This window comes from Seriola lalandi, unplaced genomic scaffold (genome assembly GCF_002814215.2).
Source record: "Seriola lalandi dorsalis isolate HSWRI2012SDOR001 ecotype SW California unplaced genomic scaffold, Sedor1 jcf7180002054868, whole genome shotgun sequence".
NCBI classification, from domain to species: Eukaryota; Metazoa; Chordata; class Actinopteri; order Carangiformes; family Carangidae; genus Seriola; species Seriola lalandi.
Genome location: NW_019525421.1, coordinates 422,769 through 445,414, shown reverse-complemented (window position 1 = coordinate 445,414; position 22,646 = coordinate 422,769). Strand labels below are relative to the sequence as shown.

General features: G+C 38.5%; 1 protein-coding gene across 1 annotated transcript in view; it reads left to right on the top strand.

Annotated features, from left to right (window-relative positions):
• The first annotated feature begins 2,134 nt into the window (after window positions 1–2,134).
• Window positions 2,135–22,646, top strand: part of thsd7aa (thrombospondin, type I, domain containing 7Aa) — a 199,347-nt gene continuing 178,835 nt past the window's right edge. The window contains exon 1 of the mRNA XM_023428180.1: window positions 2,135–2,519. Within this exon, the coding sequence (XP_023283948.1) occupies window positions 2,384–2,519 (136 nt within the window). The 5' untranslated portion in view covers window positions 2,135–2,383. The remainder of the gene's footprint in view (window positions 2,520–22,646) is intronic.

Genomic DNA, 22,646 nt, shown 5'->3' with positions numbered 1-22,646 from the left:
GCACTTAGGATAGATAGACTCTTAGGAGAAGCAAGGAAGAAATCCAGGAAGAGGAAGTGTTTTTAAGTGGGGGTGTGGCCTGTGTGAGCCTCTTTGAGACCATGCGGCTAGTCCAGGTGAGGTGGCCTGTATTGTTTGCTTGTATCGAATTGGTTTGTAGTGTGTCTGTGGCTGTTTAGGTGAGTTTGTTTGTTTTAGGTGAGTTGTATGGTGTGGTGTTAGAGTGTGGGGGGTGTAGAGCACAGCCTAATCCGGCGGGGGAGAGCCAGCCTAAAAAGGCCCCTCTCCCTGACTCTGCATCCTTCATTGTCTTGGAGAGTGGGGGGGGGTGTGGGGGGCAAGAGTACAGCCTAATCCGGCGGGGGAGAGTTTAGCTCAAAAAGGCTTCTCTCCTTGACTCTGCCTCCTTCAAAATGGCCGCCACTTTCTCCAACTGTTTAGGGGAGTTTGTTTGCTGAATCTGCTAGTGTTTTATCAGAGTTGATGATGGTGTTGTTTGTGGTAGCATAGGCAAGATAAAGAAAATGGTGGTGTGAGGAGCAGTGATGGCTGGCATTAGGGGAGTGACTCTGGGACGCCAGTGATCACTGTCTAGCCTCCTGGAGGTGTTGTGGGACCAACTAGACGAAACACTGGTGAAAGGAGGTTCCCACCTGATGACCCCAAAGACATGTTAGTTATCACTGCTCATTAGTCTGTACAATTAATAGTTATCATAGGACATGTTAAGCTTAGGGAGCTATTCACTGGGTCCATTTTCTGTAGCACAAGCTTTGTGTTTATCTTAAATTAAACTGTAAATACTTACCTTGTGCCTTCCACTGACCTGTGGCATCCACCGCCATGCTTACCTTCATTCCAAGGTCCACCTGTCGTTCAATTTCCGTATCTATCTTTTCTTTATCCCATATGTAGCCGCTAGGAAGAAATAGCTGTAATAATGCACATATGACACACACATAAGCTACAACATACGTTGGTTACATACGTACCCGAGAACCAAACATTCCTAAGTGCTCTTAAGTTTTGATTTTTACCTGAAAACTTCGGGTATTTTCTGTTTGAGGTTTGGTAAGAATAAAGTGACTCTAAGTGAGAATTTGTTTTAAAGTGTCAGGAGCCACTTTTGTTGTCGGGGAGCGTGTGGCACCCCTGAGAGGGAATGGCCACATTAATATTATTTTGTGTATAAAGCCTATGTATGAATGGGACACTTTCATTAATATATGTATTTATTTTCATTTATTTTATTCAAAAGTAGAGAACTATATGAAAGGGGTCATTTTATTTTGAAAAGCAGTCGGGCGGAATGTAACAAAAGCACTGTTTACTTTAAATACTTGAAGGCTTCATGCCACTGTTCTTTTTTGCAGTATCAAAAGTTGTTTAACTTTATTATTATATCTATTATATGTCCATATTTTTGTCTCAGGGCACTTTAGCTGAAAAGTTGTGCAATAAAAAGTTGATTGTTTATATTTTAATTTTAGATTAAGTTAAATTAAAAATGAATTAAATTTTTTTATTATATTTTAAATTATTGAAGGCTACATGCCACTGCTCTTTGTTTTTTGGCTTTTTATTCATATTTTTCAATTAAGGAGTGAAAGAGAAAGTACGTGGAATTTATTTATTTATTTTCGTTTACTGTGGTATCAAAATAGGTATCGAGAATCGTGGATTATCACTGGTATTGGTATCGACTACTAAATTTCTGGTATCGTGACATCCCTATCTCTAAGGCACACTGTTTACTGTTTCAAAACTGAAGATTTGAACCATTGTAGAGTTTTTCAGGGAAGTTTAATTTGAAGAATATTCTGATTCAACTTTACTAGTTGAAGATTAATTTTTTAAATACAGTTTTGGCACTATTTCCCCAATAAGCACAGCTCCACACCTCCACCTGCTCAATCTAGCTGTGCACTTCGATTGGAGTGAAAAACAGCTTCAGAGAGTCCTTGGAAAAAGTGATTAGAGAAGAGTGAGAGGGAGGGAGGGCAGAGAGGGTGGGCATGTGTCTGCTCTGAGAGAGAGAGAGAGAGAGAGAGAGAGAGGGAGGGAGAGGGAGAGAGAGGGAGGTGCTGCATCTACCCAGCATACAGCAGCAGGCTGGGCTTAGGGATCTATTGTTCCCTGTTCTATTACTGCCAGACCTCGTTCTCTCTCATTAAGGAGCTAAGAGAGAAAGAGAAACAGAGGAATTGAAAAGGGAGGAAAGACCTCAGCCCCATTTGCCCAGGATTACTTCATCTTGAACGCACTGGTGTAGACAAAGCAGAAGCAGAAAACATACTCAAGTCCAGCTCTCTACCTCGTGGCCAGGCTAGCTTTTTTTCCTCCTGACTGCATTGGGAACTACAGTACTTGCTGTGCGGCGGCCATGGGGCTGGCCAGCAGAGCTGTGGGGACATTGGGTATCCCCTCTCTCTGGACATTAGCGCTGCTCTTTCTCTCCATCTGGGAGCTGGATGCACAAACTGCAGTGGAAAATAAACCCCTGTACATCTGGCAAACAGGTACTGTTCACCTTCTTTACTCTTTCACCACCTCCCCCCTAGGGTTCAGGGGAGAAGGGGTCTTCGGGATGCTGAGTTGCTGAATGAATGTCCCATTCATGACTATTCTGACACGCTTGATGAAATATTAATATGTAAATGTTTGTGTACATAACAGGATGCAGGAAAGCTGGTTAACTTGCTCAAAGTGTTGTACATGTGATTTTTAATTTATATGCACTTCACTTGTTCGTTTTTTATGATTTCATCAAATGATCCTGCAAATGAAGAGAAACTGATGATTAAACAAAAGTTTCTTTCATGAGCTTTTTTTCCTTCAGATAAGCATATAAAAAAGGTTGATGTATTGGAGCCATCTTGCTACAGTGTAATGAGGTAACATATATACTGCAGTCCCTGAGTTGAATGTCTCTTCACCCTCAACTGGGGGTTTGAGGAGCGGCCTGTGCTGGCTATCTAAAGGCTGTGCATCCTCCGTTCTGGGCTGAAGCATCTGGGACTCCTTTGTAGCCATGTACTGCAATTGGACTCATTTATCACAGTTTGACAAGTGCAGTTGATGAGAAATTGTGTGTGCACTGTATCCACATGTGGCTCTTTTTTGAGTGGGGGAAATACTAGCACACTTCAAAAGAGATTATGGAAACACCCTGTAGTGATGATGCAGGTGTTTGATATGTGAAAGAGAAACCCAGAGGTGAATGTTGATGAATGTTGCATGTTCAGTAGCTTTACAGTGTAGGCAGCATTACAAAGCTAAGCTCCCTTTTATTGCTGTTTGGGTGGTGCCTCCCACTGATCGAGAGCCCGTTCACTGTGAGAGAGCAGCACATGGTCAGAAGAACACAATACCAATGCATGGTCCACTGAGCAGAATGAATGAGTAGGAGAAAGGGAGGAGGGTGGAGAAGGCGTGATGGGAGTAGGAGTAGGGGGATGGATCTTCCTTAACCCATCAGGACAGGAGTGCCCTTTGGATGCAGCTGGAGATCAATGTTCTCTTTCAGTACTGTCAGTACTGTCTAATCTCTCTCTGTTTCTCTGGATCAATGTACTGGTTACATTGGGACTCTGCAGCCCTTTTCCATCAGTAGGGGCTGATCAATGGCTTTAGTCCTGGCAATGCAACTCAGGGATCAATGCTGGCTTTGGGTGGAATCTTAAATGTAATCTATACTTGTTAATAATTGTGGTAATAATCATGTTAAAAAATTATGTTTGTAGTATCTAAAATTGGCAGTCCATGTGAAATTAAAATACATTTTTCCTAAGAAACCAACATATACATTATATTCTTGGTGTTTGTTTTGAATTGTGCACTTATTTTGTTAGTTATAATTACCAGAAAGTTTAATTTAATTTATTTCTCTGCAGTGATAGTACCCCCAACATTTGTGTTTTGAGTTTAGTTTCAGCTGAGTTTAAAGAGTCCCAACCAATTGTCTAGCCCAATCTGTGATGGAAACACTGTATCTGGAGTCACATGTTTGTTTTGCTAGTCTGGTCATTTGCCATCACAACATCTGGAAGAAATCCTAGCTAGAGTGTTTTGGTACTTTCAATAGGTGTTGAAATAACGTTAATGAAAGAAGTGTCCCCCAACCCCAAAGGATGAAAGTTGTAAGGGGAGATACAGCTTTAATTGCTAATGGTTGACAGCTAACACTATGTGGACTTTCTGAGTAATATCGGATTTCCATGGTAGAAACAATGCTGCAAATGTGTTTGGCTGCTGAATGAGAAAAATTTAGATTTAGTTGTACAAGAATATTCCACTATTCCTTGTTTTTAAAATCTCCAATTGTTTATTTGCTCTATGCGTCAATTTAAGAGGCAATGAGACACTGAATTATGTATATTGAAAAAGTTTTAGAAATTCTAACATTTTTACCGGTATATTTAAACATATATATATAAAATGATTATTGAATTGAAGAAAGCTCAAGTTACACTGTAGGCTGGTTTAGTATTGATCTTTCGTTAAATATTAGATATCAGCCATTTTAATATGAAGGAGGCGCAGCTAAGTGGAGCTGATAAAACTAGTTTCTGAAGCCAGGTATAGCATTGTATTTTTATTGAACTATTGAGTATTTTACAGAACTTGTAATTGTCCAAAAATGGTTAATTGCTATAATAAATAATTTTGAATTGTAATCAGAAACAAATTCAATTACTGCTTCCCCATTTTCAGTCCTATTAAAGCTAAATTTAATAGAGGCGGTAAGACGAAAGCATGTTGGTTCTGGATTATGCCAAAACCTGAATTTATATTGAATATAAAATTTTGGCACTGGACATCAGATCCTAGAATTTCCATACTATGAATAGCTTCAACTCTATTTCCATTCTTTGTTGTTGCACCTTCAATGATGATTTATTTTCTAACCACATTTATTTTTTCCTTACCAGCTTCATTGTTCACACCCTGAGCAAAGGAATGGAAATCCTATGGTATTATGTGCATTACCTCCCACCGTGATAAGGCAGGGGAGGAGATTAACAGCAGCGAAGCCAGAGCAGATTGGCCAGACAAAGTTAACCTAGATACGGTATAGACATGTTTATGTGTGTGTCTCTTCCATGCTAGTTTGGCTCAGTGACAGAACTGTGGCACTGATGTTGAGATGAATAACCATTTTTGCTTGTTGTGTTGTCTTTGATGTGACATTTTTGATGAGATCCCACCTTACTATTGGAGCTCCAATCTTTCCCCACATGCTCAACACAACAATGCATGAGGCTTTTTCTACACCTCAGCACTTTTTATCTTGGAGGGAGCGGCAGGAGTAAAGATGATGTCTGTTTGGATCTTGGAAAAAGAGATTTAGCGGACTGTCATATATATTTTTGCAGAAAGAAATTGGCTACACCCACACCTCTGGTACAGATGGATAGCTGAAATTAGCCACAGGACTAATATAGGAGGGTGGGTTCTCAAGTAACTACTGTTCTCAGCAGTATGTGCATAAATGGATGAATGAATGGAGATTCTATGTTTGTTAAATTTAGCAGATAGTGAATAAATAAAAAGATTGCCCTTTTTTGTAGGTTTTACCATAAATTATTTGATTTTGCTTTTTGTTACTTGACAGAAGTCATTTCCAAGAATAGTTCAGAGGCCAACAAATACATTTTCTGCAGATATCAACCTTCATAAGAGTGCCTATCTGAGGCAGGCAGGTTAGCGATAACTATGGGCAGGAAATCTGGGCCAAATGGTGAGACTTTGGTGAAACCTCTTTATGATGGATCTACTTTTGGTTTATAGAAGACCTCCAGCCCAAAAGATGGTCAAACCTGTATATGTGTAAAGTAAAAAATAACTAGGTATAATTAGCACAAATGCTTGTAAATGACTAGTATTTGCTAAAATAACATTTAGTCACCACCTCACAGAGCAATGAAGAAAGAGTTCTCTAGGGAGTCAAGAAACAGTTGAAGTTAGGTGATAAGAAAGATCGGAAACAAATCTCCGAGCTGAGAATGCCCCATAGCTTGCCTGTGCAAGCACAACTTTATGACTCATAGTCACATTGTGAGGTTACTTCTAGCAGCCACAGTATGACAGGAGCAAAGGAAGAAGTCAGTTAAGACTGTATGTAGGGCAACAAAGCCAGTGTTTAGAGGTGGTTGGTGTGGAAGGATGAGTCAACAAAATACTCAACTTTCCCAACTCATGATCATTATCGAAATTAAACCGAAACCACAATCTTTTCCTAAACCTGTGACTGTCTCACAGCTTCATACCTGTGTTTATTATTGTTACCAAGATGACAATGGTCCAGAACACCTGCTGCTGGTATTCTGATATTGGTTGTATTATTCTTACCATGATGTAGCGTATATACGTGGCTTGGCATCAGTCACAAGCCCTTTAGGAAGTTTATTATAAGGACATGCAGAGTTACGGACAAAATTGACACTTTGCGACTCTTCCCACCATCAAACTATCAGATTGATAGGAAACAGAGACAAAGGACCCCTCTTCCACAAACAGAACATGCTGTTAGCATGTCCGGACGACACAGAACAAGACCAAAGGTCAAAGGGCCAGCTCCAGAGGATTAACCAATGAACACCAGACAACTGGAGAATATAGGCAAAATCTCCAGTTTGTAACAATAAGACTTTGTCTATTGATATTTGATTGTTTCTTGTATAGGACAAGTAACAACAAAAGTACTGATTAACACTAAGGTGTAAATCCTGGCCTGGCTGTGCCATGCGTGAACACACACACACCAACCTCCCTTCCTCTGTCCCTCTCTAGATAAGAGTCATAAACTACAACCCACATTCCAGTCCTGGGTAGTGACCAGCAGAACTTTCTTCACAGACACAGATCTAAGGAAGAATGTAAAATTAAATATCTAGCTGTTCTGTAATTCATGAGATGTTCCCATTCAATAGCTTAATCCCAAACTTCTATTCCATAGAATGTTTGATATGTAACATGTAGATTTTAAGACAATTTCCTTCATGTGACCATACTGTCAGCATCCTTCACACGAGGTAACACACACTACATGACATCCAGAATGTCCATGTTGTTATTGTTACAGTCAAAGAACTGCTGTGTAATCCACATTTATAGACTTTTAGGAAATGTTTATATTGTTGTTTGATCAATCAACCACTTGTATCATGATTAATTCCAGGTTTGAAGGATGTAATATGAAATCAACACTCCTATTACTCCTCTCTAGTGCAAGTAGTTTTATGATATTTCATTTAATGTTTTGTGGTCATGGTGGAAGACGGATGTACGAGTTTATAAGTAAACTCTAGAATTAAATTATTCCAAAGTTCAGTGGAAAATTACTCTCTTCTCCAAGTGGGAACACAGGAGACGACGGGTGACGCCCCTGAAACATGCGCCAGCCCCCAGGGGATAAAACAGTCGTGATCAATTCACACATAGTCACAAAGTCAGAGAAGTGCAGAAAAGCCTGAAAGGTGAGAAGTAGTCAAATGTCAGTTCAGAACAGGCCAGAGGAGAACCAGAAGAGAAAGAAAAGTCAGAGAATCCCAGATGACAAGACAATGCGAGAAGCGAGAAACAATGCAGAAACTAGAAGCTGAGATCTTTGCTCGAAGCTCAGAGTCCCGGCTCAAAGCCCGGCTCTGTAGCCATGTAAACTCTTAGCTCTAAGCTGCTAGCCACAACTCATGGCTCTTAGTCATTTTTGCACTTTTCGCGTCTTTTATTTTTCTTTGCCACAAGCTCCAAGTAACGTCATTTTTGTCTACATGCACAATCTTTTATTTTTATAAGCCAACCAAGACCAACTGAACCAAAGCAACAGAAGTGCCTCAGAGTAATTTTGTAACTTTTAAATCATCAAGCTTTCCTTTTTGAAGATTTTGACAACTTTAGAGTCATCTGGTCAACGCCAGTCTCCTCTAAAGTTATCCAGCCAAAGTGAAGAGCATTAGAGTTTATTTCGCATCAACCCGCAAGAGACACCAGCAGATAACATCTGCAGGACCTCCTGCAGAGAAGCTGAGCAGAAATCAAGAGTGCCCGAGACAGAAAGTCTCCTGGCAAACTCCACCAGAGCTGAACCACTGAGACACCGGCAGAATCCGTCATCGTGATAACGGGACACAGCCTTCAGGAGAATCCATCTAGATCCCGTGTCTCCAGGGTTACCACGGCAACCACAGCCACCTGGGTTCCAGCTGAGGGTCTTCAACTCACAGTAGGCCGGTCTTAACACTCTGCTCATGACTGGGTTGATGTCAATATATAGTAATATTTAATCATCAAAACCTAATTCGTAGATGTATTATCATTAGCTGTATAGCCATAGTGTATAGCCATAACATATCCTCTCCCACCATTGCCAACTCATCACACTGCTCATTTCATTATTATTTTCATCTTTATGATTATCACACCTTGCATTTACTCTGTAGATAGTAGTTTAGTTAATAAACTCTTTTATTCACACCCAGTTGTTGTCCTGTTGTATTCTTTTGAAGTAGAGACTGGAGATCCATTGAATCCATTCCATCCATTGAATCCATTGAATGAAGTCATGGCTTCCGATATGAGATTGTTAAATTTGGCAATGAAGTAATTCATTGTTGTCCTCCTAGAGGACTGGTGCCCCATTTCAATGAGAGTAAATTCTAAAATATGGCGTTAATGCTACAATGACGACAAAGGTCCAGTGTAGCTGCTACTAGTATGCTCCTATGGATCGTATTAGAGGGTAGGGACAAACTACCTATATGGTGATTTAAGGTGTAGACTGGAGCCCAAGTTAGACCATTTTTGGAAAGCAAAACGAAGGCAAATTGTAGAATTATGACCTGAACAATTTATCGCAAACATCCATATCAGTAATTTTTCATGATGCATGCAGTGCAGTGATCTGCCTTATTCTTATCTTTTTTCCAAGCTACTGACCTTTTTTTAGTACATTTTTCAAACAAGTTGATTTGCAATGGAAACGGGACAGGAGAAATTTTCACACTATACTATCATTATTATTATTTTCTAATAATGGACAAAATGACATATAGTGATAATTAAAAAAAAAACAGATTGGGTAGAGTTGATGTTTTTGACCAACAAGACAAAAAGCAGATTTAAACCACAAAAGCAATGTTCTAAGTGTCTTGTCTTTCATGTAGTTATGTCTTGTACACATAGATAAAGGCAGGGATCATAATATTTTCATATCATTATAAAATAACCAATGGTTTTGGATGAATGGCATATGTATGCTATACACAGAAAATCTGACAAATTGCCTTGGTACTTTTAGGCTTACAACATTCCTAAAAACTGTTGTTTTGAGACTATATTTCCTTTTTGCCCTCATTGGTGTTTTCAAAACAACCTTTTATACACCAAAAACACTGCCTGTGTAGCTGAAGACATCCTGGTCTGGTGCAGGATAACAATAGTCTCTGCAGAGCCAAACAAACCAGAGCAGTAACTTATGGTGATTAGCAGGGCAGTTGCCCTGTCCAGACACAGTCAACTTCAGAAAGCACCAATGGATGGTGGCTGTTTAGGGCCGCACAAACCACACACACAGAAAACAGTGTCTTGGTATTGTCCTCATGCAGCATATGGCTCTGTTCAGACCTTCCACTGCAGATGCTCGTGTCCATGTGGTGCACAAAAGAAAGAGGCTTTGCCTCGAGTCACATGGCTCACTCTTTGTTCTTCCTCAAATGTCCCCATAGAATAACCCCCCTCCCCACCCCAACCCCCAGGCACACACTGCCACCGTCACTCTTTCCCTCTCTCACCCTCTCCCTTTCTCAAGGTGACCTTTAACCTCAGAGCTGAGAGGTCTCTCATGAGGATATCAACAGTGTAAGGTGGCGGGGCTGGAGGGTGAAATAAAGCAGCATCTCCAGTTCAAGTGTCAAGTGCTTAATTCAACTATTTACACCAATAAATTCAATAAGTTGCGGCTGATCTGGAAGTCAACGAGCCTACGAAGGTGATAAACGAATCATCATATTTTTTAATCTAAAGGTGCCAGTAATGTGTAAAGCTGCACTGATCCATATATTCTGATCATTTTAGCCTTTACTAGCTGATTAGCTGTTCTGCTTTCTGTCTTTATGCTAAGATAGCCTTAACCTACCTGTACCTTTCTCTGTATGTTACTCACAGTGAGAAAACTGATAGTCTCTTGGGGTTCTAATCTAACTTTGACAGCAAACAATCCTGTTTTAAAAAATGTTTGATTGTATCATGGAACACTGGTGTGTAACAGCATGTGCAGCTTCAAGGGATGAAAACCTATATTCTCCTTTTATGTGCTGTCTGCTGATGTCAAGTTTTTCATTGAAAACATATGGCTGTTTACAAGTAATTAAAAGGCATTTGTTGTTTTGAACAGACACTTGAGTGTCAGATGGGCCTGTGCAGATGGAATTGGAGGAGGCTCATGGAGGCAGGTGAAAATATTTCTGTTTTCGATGGGATTCATCAACTGCCAAATTGCAGCCTGCCAGGCAGATTTGAACAGCTGGATTCAGCTTCTTCAAACCCACACTGTGTGGGTTTGAAGAAGCTGTGGACACAGGGAGGCTGAGTTATTACGTGGGAATGGAGTTTGTTTGATCTGGGCGCAACTCCACTGCATGGCTGCCACCTTGTCTGTGATCTGACAGGAAGCCAGCACATAAGAAATATACACTCAGGTTTGATTGATAAATGGGTTATAGATGTACAGGACTGACAGCAAACAATTATTAACCAGAGCACCAGTCTAAAGAGCACCTCAGTCTCCATTACATCTACAATACAAAAGTGTATTGCACCTCACTGCTAAATCACAGGTTTTCTTCAAGCTTCTCCATTTGTGGAGTTATAAGTGAAGTTGGTTGTAAGGATAGTGCAATCATACTATTGAGATCCAAATCTTTATTATTAGTGTGAATGCTGAGTCAGCATTCCCACTATTGTTATCCAAATCTTTATTAGTGTGAATGCTGAGGCATTTGTTGTTGTTAAAATTATAAGTCGAAAAGTAGTAATATAAGTAGTAAAAAGTTGAATTCAAGCAGAAACCTCCTGAAGAAGCTGAATGTTTTGATAGTTGAACGGTTTTTGTAGCACAAAGTATGGAGGACTAGTTAGCTGCTGAAAAGCATATGGAAGAAAAATAACAAAAGATTTGAATAGCAATAGTGTAAATGCTGAGTCAGCTTTCACTCTACAAAAATCTACTACAAAAACCTTTCGACTATCAAAACGTTCAGCTACTTCAAAAGATTTCTGCTTGTAATCAACATTTTTCTATCTATAATTTTTTCAAATATTAAGTTTTGATGCTATTTTTTGCCATTCAACTGAATGGAGAGACTGTTCAAATCCTTGAAAACTTCAGCCTTTTTGAACTTCAGATAAGACTTACAGATAAGTTTTTGGAATATGGAGGTGAACTGAGCGCAGGGTTGAGTATGTAATGATTGGAACTGAATTCCACAGTTTGGAATCATATTTCATTGATTTTCAGTCTCTTTAATCAGTAATTATTCTTTAGGGTCATTAGTATCCATATCTATCCAAATCTATCATGTGTCACCCATCAAACCCCAATATCAGAGTCCCTTCACCACAAAATGATTGTGCAATGCAACTGTTTGTGTGTGGGTGATGCCAGTGGTCCAAAACAATACCAGTCCAACTAACCATAATACAGTGATTAGCACTGTCTTCCTGCACTCAGATAAACCCTTGTTTCCCTCTGGCTAGCTGATGCTCCCTGTGTGACTTGATTAACCCTGGCAAACGTGCCGGAGGATTGGCCTAGGCAGCACTAAGAGCTCTTAATCAACCTGCTAATTCCTCTCAATGCCAGCCCCTATTAGTGCTCACTTCCAGCTAACCCTCACCTGGCACATAATCTAATAAGCCAGCCTCCAATTATTACCCTCAGATAGTAAGCACAACGAGAATGTATTTAATGGTTGCAGTGTTTCTAAACCAAAACCTAATGGCCGTGTTTTGTGACCAATCTTGCTAATTTGTTATAGAAATTTGTTTATCTGTCCCCCAAGGGTGTATGCCAAATTTGGTGTTGCTAAACATAAAATTACAGTTCTATTCATTTTACTGTTTTTCAAATTATTCAAATTATAAAAAAATCTATCCAGGCCCACTTCAATGGTAGAGCACATTGAGCTGGGCTTATGTGTCAAATTTCAAGTCAATCTTACAAATGGTGTGAAGGGCATTGGCTTTTGAAAATGAGCCTTAATCAGAGCATCACCATGTTGCTGATAGCACTCATACCTCTCGGGCCAGAAGCGCACATCATTTCCAGTTATTTGGCCAAGTTTCATGTTTCTCACTCATTCCAGTTCATGGCAATTTGAGCTGCGGCATAAGACAAATAATAATAATAAACCTGAGCATACAGACTTCGGGGCTAGGACTCTAACTAGTGCAGTGCTCGTTCAAAACATACCTGTTGGTCATGGCTGATTGCTTTGACTTAATTCAGCCCATGCTGAAGTGCTTCAGGATGCTTTTGCATCAATTAATTTCCAATTTGCACAACTTGGGTCTCTGTCTAAAATAATCCTGATCCTGAATGATTCTCTTCAGGTTTTGTGGCTACCTTGCAGAAATTTAGGCAGAAATAAAACATGATACATCCAGCAACACAAATATTTCCAGGACCACAGAACAGTGGAGACATTTTTCAATCAAGCAATTAAACCGGCACTGTCAGTCATGTAAAGACTGGTGAGAAGATTGTGCAATAGTTTTACAACAACAACAACAACAAATGGGAACGTGAAAGGGAGTTCAGCTTACCTATGATTGCAATCAAGACAACTAAGATGGAAATTCAACACACTGTGTATTTGTGTAATGAGTGTGCGCATATGTTTAAATGTAGTTGTTAACTATAGGTGTTGCTCCGATACTGAGTTTACCAAAATGAAATATTGGAGTAGGGGTTGCTTGCTACATTCAAAGTCATATTCCTGTTAAAGTTAAGACAGGCTCTCATGTTGTCAGATATAGAAGTACTGTGGCTACAAGTTTGTTTGAAACATCTTAAACCAATATTGATAGGATGTTGTTACAGACCACTGAGTGCTAATAGTTGGTATTTAGACAAAATTTGTGACATGTTGGATCATACGAGTAGCCCTAGTTATGAAATTTATTTTATGGGTGATTTTAAATATATACTGGAATTCTCCTTGCTGTCTGATGAAGATGAACTAACAAGTGTATCTGCAGCTTGTGGTCTATCACAGATTATTAGTAAACCAAATAGAATATATTTAATAAGTGACAACATATCTTTACAAACACACCAGTGATTTGATCTAACTCCGTATCTGTGCCAATAGACTGTAATCTCATTGCGATTGTAAGGAAAACAAAAAGTTCCTAAGCCTGGTCCTAAAGTAATGAGGAAACGATCATTTCTGAATTTCAATCAGGTCAAATACAAGGAAGATGCTTAAAATGCTAACTGGTCAAAAGTGCTTTCAGAAAAAGATCCAGAGGAAGCATGTCATTCTTTCAGTGAACTATTAATTAGAATTGTGGACTGTCATGTGGACCAATAAAGAAATTTACAGTTAGAAATGTCAACATATCAAGGCTGTATAAGGAACTATAAGAACAAATGAGTGGAAGCTAATCGCAATTTCATTGAGTCTTAAATCAGATTGGCTGATATACTGCAAATTAAGGACCTTTGGTACTAAACTAAATAAGAAGAAACAGAAATTGTGTTATTAAAAGGTTGGTAAACAATTATGGAATACTTTCAATAATTTATTAAAGGGAAACACTAAGTCTACCCCATCTTACTTAGAAACTAGAGGGGAATTTCTAACTAAACCAGAAGATATAGCAAATTATTTTAATAGTTATTTTATAAAAAATATAGATGAGTTAAAAGACACAACACAGTGGAAAAGCACAGATCTATCATATATGTTAATAAATCATACGATGCAGGGCAAAGAATGTAAATTTGAACTCAAGAAAGTCATTGTTGCTAAAGTCGAATTCATGATGATAAACTGTAAAAATAAAGCACCTGGCGTCGATGATCTTGATAGTAAATTGCTCACTAATTCGCTAATTGCTCCAATGGTCACACACATTATTAATTACTGTTTCAATGAAAATAAGTGTCCACAAGCATGGAAAATATCCAAAGTGGTGCCAATACTTAAAAATAAAAAGTTGCCATAGCCGACTGATAAGCTTATTACCAATTTTAAGCAAAATAATGGAACGAATTGTGTACAAACAGATTCAGTATTATTTTTCAAAAAATTATTTGATCACTAATTATCAACAGAATGAAAAGGTCATAAGATTAAACAGAAATTGAGGTCAGTAAGACCAACTTGAAAATGGCTAAAAGAATGTAAAGGTATGCTCAAACAGAAATTAAGGCCGAATGCCAAGCAGAAAATAATGTGAGAGATGAATAAGTCCACACGACCATGATTCAGCAAGTAAAAGGTCAGATAGGACCGAACTGAAATAAAGGTCATGAGACCAACCAAAAATGAAGGTCAGAAAGACCAACTTAAATGAAATGCACAAAATGTAAGGTCCACTGACCAACAGAATTTTGTCAGTTCGACAACAGATAAAGGTTGATTGCCAAATGGAAGTTATATAGCTTTGACGATTTAAGACCCAACAGCCAATGAAATGCTGTGAGTGATGTATAAGGTCATGCATGATTCACAAATATGGTCAGCTGTTCGGTCAGCTGGGAACTTACACTCAGTAAGACCAAATTAAATATAAGGGCAAAAAGAACGTTAAGGTCTGACGACCAAACAGAAATTAAGTCAGCAATGACAAAATTTTAAGGCTGAATGCCAAACAGAAAATAACTTGAATAAAGCATAAGATTGCACTGACCATATTATCAGTAGAAAATAATAAAGGTCAGCTAGGACCAACTGAATTAAAAGGTCATGAAACCAACAGAAATTAACGTCAGTAACATCATCTTAAATAAAGTGGCAAAAAGCATTACCCAGCTAGAAATTTTTTGTTCTAAAAACATTTTGCAAGTGTTTCATGTGTAGCATTAACGTCATAATTTAGAATTTACTCTTGTTGAAATGGGGCACCAGTCCTCTGGGAGGACAACAATGAATTACTTCATTGCCAAATTTATCAATCTCATATCGGAAGCCATGACTTCTCGATCCAATGGATCTCCAGTCTCTACGTCAAATGAATACAACAGGACAACAACTGGGTGTAAATAAAGGAGTTTATTAACTAAACTACTATCTACAGAGTAAATGCAAGGTCAATAATCATAAAGATGAAAATAATAATGAAATGAGCAGTATGATGAGTTGGCAATGGTGGGAGAGAATATGTTATGGCTATACACTATGGCTATACAGCTAATGATACTACATCTACGAATTAGGTTTGATGATTAAATATTGCTATATTTTGACATCAACCCAGTCATGCTCGGCTTCTCTGCAGGCGGTCGTGCAGATGTGTTATCTGCCGGTGTCTCTTGCGGGTTGATGCGAAATAAACTCTAATGCTCTTCACTTTGGCTGGATAACTTTAGAGGAGACTAGCGTTGACCAGATGACTCTAAAGTTGTCAAAATCTTCAAAAGGGAAAACTTGATGATGATTTAAAAGTTGCAAAATTACTCTGAGGCACTTCTGTTGTTTTGGTTCAGTTGGTCTTGACTTGGCTTATAAAAATAAAAGATCGCACGTGTAGATAAAAATTATGTTGCTTGGAGCTTGTGGCAAAGAAAATTAAAAGATGCGAAAAGTGCAAAAATGACTAAGAGCCATGAGTTTGTGGCTAGCAGCTTATAGCTAAGAGTTTACTCGCTAAAGAGCTGGATTTGAGCCGGGACTCTGAGCTTTGAGCAAAGATCTCAGCTCCTAGTTTCTGCATCGTTTTCTAGCTTCAGCTTCTCAGCCTCTAGTTTTTAGCTTCGTTTCTTGCATCTTCTTCCTTCTTAGCATCTGGGTTTCTCTCCTCTGAACTTCTCTTCATCTGACATCTGACCTGTTTGAATTGTTCACGACTGTTTTATCCCCTGGGGGGCTGGTGCATGTTTCAGGGGTGTCGCCCCTCTTCTCCTGTGTTTCCACTTGGAGAAGAGAGTAATTTTCCACTGAACTTTGGAATAATTTAAATTTAGAGTTTACTTATAAACTTGCACATCTGTCTTCCACCATGACCACAAAACATTAAGTGAAATAACATACAAAACTACTTGCACTAGTAATGGCAGAGAAGAGTAATAGGTGTTGATTTCATATTACATCCTTTAAAACTGGAATTAATCATGATACAAGTGGTTAATTGATCAAACAATAATATAAACATTTCCCAAAGCTAATAGTCTATAAATGTGGATTACACAGTAGTTATTTGACTGTAATAATAATAATATGGGTGTTCTGGATGTCATGTAGTGTGTGTTACCTCATGTGAAGGATGCTGACAGTATGGTCACATGAAGGACATTGTCTTAAAATCTACATGTTACATTTCAAACATTCTATGGGATAGAAGTTTGGGATTAAACTATTACATAGGAACATCTTATGAGTTACAGAACAGCTGGATATTTCATTTATTTAGAAACCCACTTTTTTCTACAAAATTTCACCTTTTTTCTGAGTCACCCAGCTCTCTCATACCTGCATGTATAATTGTGATTCAAACTATAAAATGGAGAAAAACTTCTGCTCTCTCCAAAACACAACAAATGTTTTTTTTCAACATGTAAACTTTTCAAACTCTGAGCACTCAAAGGAGGAGTGCAAATCACTTTTTCTTCAAAGTTAGAGTGAAAGCGTCAGTTGGCTAGAGTGCGTGAAGCAGTAAAAAATAACCTTTATTTTTAACTCGAGATCACGGCCAAACCGTAAAAAGGAGACAAATAATTATTTCTGAAAATGTAGACATAGTTGTTGGGATTCATAAAATGTAACTTTGACAGGCAGGGTCTGCACAAAATTTAAACGGGGGTGCCGAGTCCGGCAGCAATACCTGTCTCACTCTCATTGACACCTAATGTAATCATCTTTTTTTTTTCAAAAGAATCTCACTCTGTCTTCGCACTGAGCTTACTCACTCATTTTAAGGAATATCTGAATAAAATAGAGACTGTAAGAAATTTCTGGCTTCAGTGTCTGGCACGGTCTTTTCAATTTATGAAAAGAAGTAACGGTTTTCTCATAATTTGCAGTTGTTTGAAGCCGTGTAGAAGCCAAATTCTGGGCAGATTTTCACATTGCCATGGTAACGGCAGCTCCTGACCTGTGTGCGTGCGTGCGTGCGCCTAGCAACCAGAAAACCAACTCTCCAAGCTCCGCTAGCTTTACATTAGCTGTAAAGCTAATGTAAAGCTGACCTGTGTGCGTGCGTGCGTGCGCCTAGCAACCAGAAAACCAACTCTCCAAGCTCCGCTAGCTTTACATTAGCTGCATGTTAGGTCTTAAATTACATTTAGTTAGGTCTTAAATATGTAAGTCCATTTACTGCTTCCTTCGTTGCTTTTTTTTTTGTTAAGAGAGTGAATGAAGTTGTGACGGTCTCCGCTGAGACAGAGGAGAGGAGAAGCTACTAGCCCTCTCTCGCTGTCACTTCTTCTAGAGCGTTGCTCTCCTCTGTGTTACAGCTGAAGGTATGGATTTCTGCAAGAAAGTGTCTTTTTTGACATATTTTTTAAAATCTAATGTCAGTTACTGTTACAGGTCTATTATAAACTGGTAACGCATTTTGTACCCTCTGGGGTTCCTCGCATCCAAAAAAGGACACACAAAGAAAATGCTATAAAATCATCATATATCAATATTTTTTTCTGCTTTTTTTTGCATACATCTCTTAAACCACTTCAGTTCTGCTCAAACCTACCAGATGTTTATCAGTTTTCAGGATTTTAACCATTTAAATGCCAGTTTGAAGACATGTTGCCTCTTGTTTTATTAAAAAAAACAACACAGAATATGAGATATTTCCCACATTATACATAATGGAGGGATGTGACATTGTTTTATATCAGAGTCTTTTATATCAAGACATTTCTCAAAACCAGAATATGATCAGGGTGACTTTTGAACACTGGAAATAAATCATGTACTCATCCTGGCAGTAGCCCCCGTGGCACTCAAAATTTCCCTGGAATTTTCTAGTTATTATTATTATTATTAAATCAAGAGTACTGCCTTGACCTGCACTATGTGAAAAGCGCCCTAAGACGACTTTTGTTGTGATTTGGCACTATATAATTATAACTGAATTGAATTGAAAATTGACTTCTATAGCTCATGACAAACTTGAACATGTGTCAATCTGTTCAGAAGTTATGAGCCTTTTTTGAGATATGCCATGCCCACTGCCAATTAACAAATTGTATTGGTGCATCCCTAATAAAACAAATTTACAATATACAACACAAGTGCAATTTAGATTTAACAAATTTCAAACAACCAAATTTGTGTGCGTGAGTGTGTGGGGGACAACGTTACTAATGTGTTGAAACTGAGACTTACTTGGGCTATTCTGGTTGTCCCTGGCTGAAAATAAATCCATCCATGGGGTAACTAAAAAACAAAAGGTCACAGTAAGTCAGAAAGTCAAAGCAGTTCACCGAAAGAGCGCTTACATTTTTGTCACTTGTATATAACCATTTGTACATAACCTCAGAAATGCTCTACAGGGGCCAGCTGCCCCAGTTGAATGTGAGCCCTAGACCAGCCTTATCTTTGACTATCCTTTTCATAAGTATTTACACTTGTTGCACAAATACTAGTGTACTTGGTGCTGCCATGAAATCAACAAACCAACAAACACATCAACAACTAGACAATGTGCTCAGTAGAGCACATACCTCCGCCAAGGAAACAGATCCAGTCTTCAACTTATTCACCTTACTGCCATGTTTGGTTAACTGACGTCATGATTTGAGGATTAGACACAAAAACGCCACGCTACTACTATAATGGAATAGCTCATTTTGTCACTAATTTAGGTGTCTATTCTGTTACATATTTCATGTCACAATGAGCTACCTTACTTTTAACCACATGTATATAGGTGTAATAGCCCATTCCGATATAAGCTGAGCTACTATACCATGATTTTTGTAAGGGTATCTCACAGGATGAGTTGCTGGCAGCTTATCTTTGGCGCGCACCACAAAACATCAGAATACTAGGCTTTTCATGTAGGCTATTGAAAAGGACCAGCATAATTATGCCTGGCCTATGCGAATTTCTGAGGAAAACAATGTTTGACAAATTCAACAAATATAGACACCAAGATTATACAGAGACATCAAACACTTTGTGGTTACTCAGTACCATTTACTTATTAGAGATGCAATACCAATACTGATATCGGTCCAATACTGACTCAAATAGCTGGATCAGGTATCAGTGATAATGAGCCGATCTGGTGTCGGATACCATTATTTTAATAAATAACAATTCAGTAAATTTATATCTATATATTTATTTGTTACATTTTATTTTACAAAGTTAGAAAAGAAATGTTTAAGTCAAGCCTGATTTTGCCTTACACATAAAAGAATGATCCCACTCTCTTCCACACAGAGAGGTTTACAGCTTATTAATTAAACACTGTTATTGGATCGGTACTCTGTATCGGCCGATACCCAAAGCCCAACTATAGGTATCTGTATTGGAACTGAAAAAGTCAGTGCATCCCTATTACTTACAAGAAGGTATTGTTGCCATCTGTGGTACTGAGAGACCCAGATCCTTCGTGACAGATGTGACAGATGTGACAGATTTTTTCTTCACTCTCTTGACTAAGGGCCCATCTATATCTGTATCTAATGGAGAGATATTCATACATATCTGTCAGCTAAGCATATATACTAGCATTAGATATTTTCTTGAAAAATGCAAAAAATGAAAAACACACATCCATCAAGTAATCTTTTACCTGACTCAAGGTACCGAACAGGAGCAACAGTCTTCCTGCCAGTTTCCACTTCCTGGTCACTCTCCAAATTTGAAGTCATTGTTGCTTGGTTAACCTTGTTTCTAGAACTTGTTGTAGGTGTCTACAAAATATGAATACAGATCAGAACTATGAGGCAGACAATATATGTGTAAGAGTTGTTAGGTGTGTGTGTGTATATATACATATATATATATATATATATGTATATATGCAGGTGGTGCTCCTCCTGAGACTGATCTCAGAATGTTTTATCAGTTCTCAATGTTAGATTGGTGATTTCAGGATACATCACCCGATGGCCATCCAACAGTCCTTTTTGTGTACATTTGTCACATCCATAATAGCTCGAACATAGCTTTATGGACTTCACAAGAGTCTTGGCTGGGGCATCACAAGTAACACAACGCAGCTTCAGCCTAATCAAACTACTGTCTGTCTCTAGTCCATTTTCCATAATACTGCGAAGGTCACCAACAGCATCATCAAGAAAGTCAAGATTAGTTGGCTTTGACAAACCAAAACGGAGAGCCAATGGGAAAACTGAGGGAGGAGATAAATTCAATTGGCACAATACTGGCCACAGAGTCTGGCTGCTGCTTTTGAAAAGCGGCAGAGTGTCCATTTTCTATCAGAATCTTTAACAAAGAATCAACTGCATTGTGTTTTATATGAAAGTCATTTGCCAACTGTGCAATGGAATGTCTGAGCGTGGGGTTAAAAACAGAGGAAAGAGGAAAAAATGTTATCGAAAAGGACATGCCGAGCCCAATGTGAAATACATGCTGTTTTCACTGTAAAGAGAGAACACAAACAATGCCAATATGAGTAACATTCATGTTAAGTGAAATATCAGTACAGTTGGCCAAACAGTTAATCATAATAATAATAATGGGCAACATCCCTGAAAAAGCGCATTTTATAGTGGTCACAAGAAGAAGATGGAGTATATAATCTACTTTGTCATATAGATTTCTGCTTTGTCAAGTAGATTTTAATCCCTGGGGAACACCGATTTCTCTGCCATGTATACGCATAACCAATCAGCTTTTAACTAGTAAGCATGTGCACCCCATATCAGACTGCAGACAGAGAAAGCACGACGCTGAGCGACAGGATGAAAGGAGAGATCATTACAGGAGTGAAGCGTCCTTGTATATAAAATAATAGCATCCAAAGTCTGACTGAAACTAAAACAAAGTAGCATGTAGATGTCTAAATAAATAATTTTCCTGTAAGGAAGAACTCCACTCTGTCTGTCTCTCAATGCGCTGTCCGGCTGCTCCAACACATGATGAACTGGATTTAGAACACATGACAAAACCAGAGCATTGCTGCGAAACGGAATGCGGCGCAATAATTGTTTTATCTCGATAATCTTACTTTCATTATCGTTGGAAGCCAAAATTGTAATAAATTCGATTAATGGCCCAGCCCTACAATCTCTTAAAAAATTTATGTTTTTAATAGATTTTCACGTCTTCAATTTGAAAAAATGTTTTTGTAAGACCCGTAAGACCCCTGAATGGTGAGCCAACACTCTCTAACATAAGTTACTTACCAGTACAATAATCAGCATGCGCAGACCTAGAGCTGAGCGCGACATTCAAAAGTTAGAGAGGGAATTATTAATTTTTTATTTATATATTTATTTTTTGGTAACATTATTGAATAAGGTAAACTATAGCAAGTATAACATGCTTTTTAACATATAACATCACTGTGGCCATCTCTAACTTTATCATGGTGAGCAAAATGCAGTCTAACTTCCAACAATTAGGCCTACTTTTACCTTCATTTTGTATGCACAAGTGACTAGCTAGTAAGTAAAACACTTCACCCTGAACTAATCCTCTCTCACTGTGCGCTTACTAAAAATTAATACCCCTCAGTCGCTGTCACTGTTGTATAAAGAGAACCGCTAAGATAAGCATTTCCCAGGCTAATTTACCATTCACATCAGTGAACTGATAATGCTAATAACATGAAGGGCTGAAGGACAAGCTACTGTATCTAACATTAGTTATAACGTTAAACAAAACAAGAACGACGGGCCTAGTAATAACTAATGAAAATAATAACTGCTAATAAATGTACTTATTAATTTAAAATGTGGTGAGTTACATCATTATCTTACCTTTACATAGCGCTATCAGCGTTGTAGCCCGGTAGTGGTCCACCAATTTCTTTTTCTTAAGACTGCGAAGTCATGACCCGCCCTACTATGCCTCTGATTGGTCCATGAAAGAAATTCGATTGTGTCCTTTTCATTGACATATAGGCGGAACCAACGACAACTTGAAATTGTGCTCCACCTACCTGTCCTCAAGGCCGTTACTGCACAAACTGACAATCAGTCTTATTCCATATATATATATATATATATATATATATATATATATATATATGTGTGTGTACATTATACACCTCAGCTACCTTCAGTGCACTGGCTCCCTATTCGGTACTGAATCTCTTTTAAGCTCCTATTGTTTATTTTTAAAGCCCTGCATGGGCCCAGAGCTATATTACTGAACTTGTATCCCCTTACAGTACAGCTAAGCCCCTCAGATCCACAGATCAGTGGCTGCTAACCATGTCACAATCACATCAGAAACTTTTTAGAAACATGGCTTTCAGTGGCAGCACCTAGACTCTGGAAT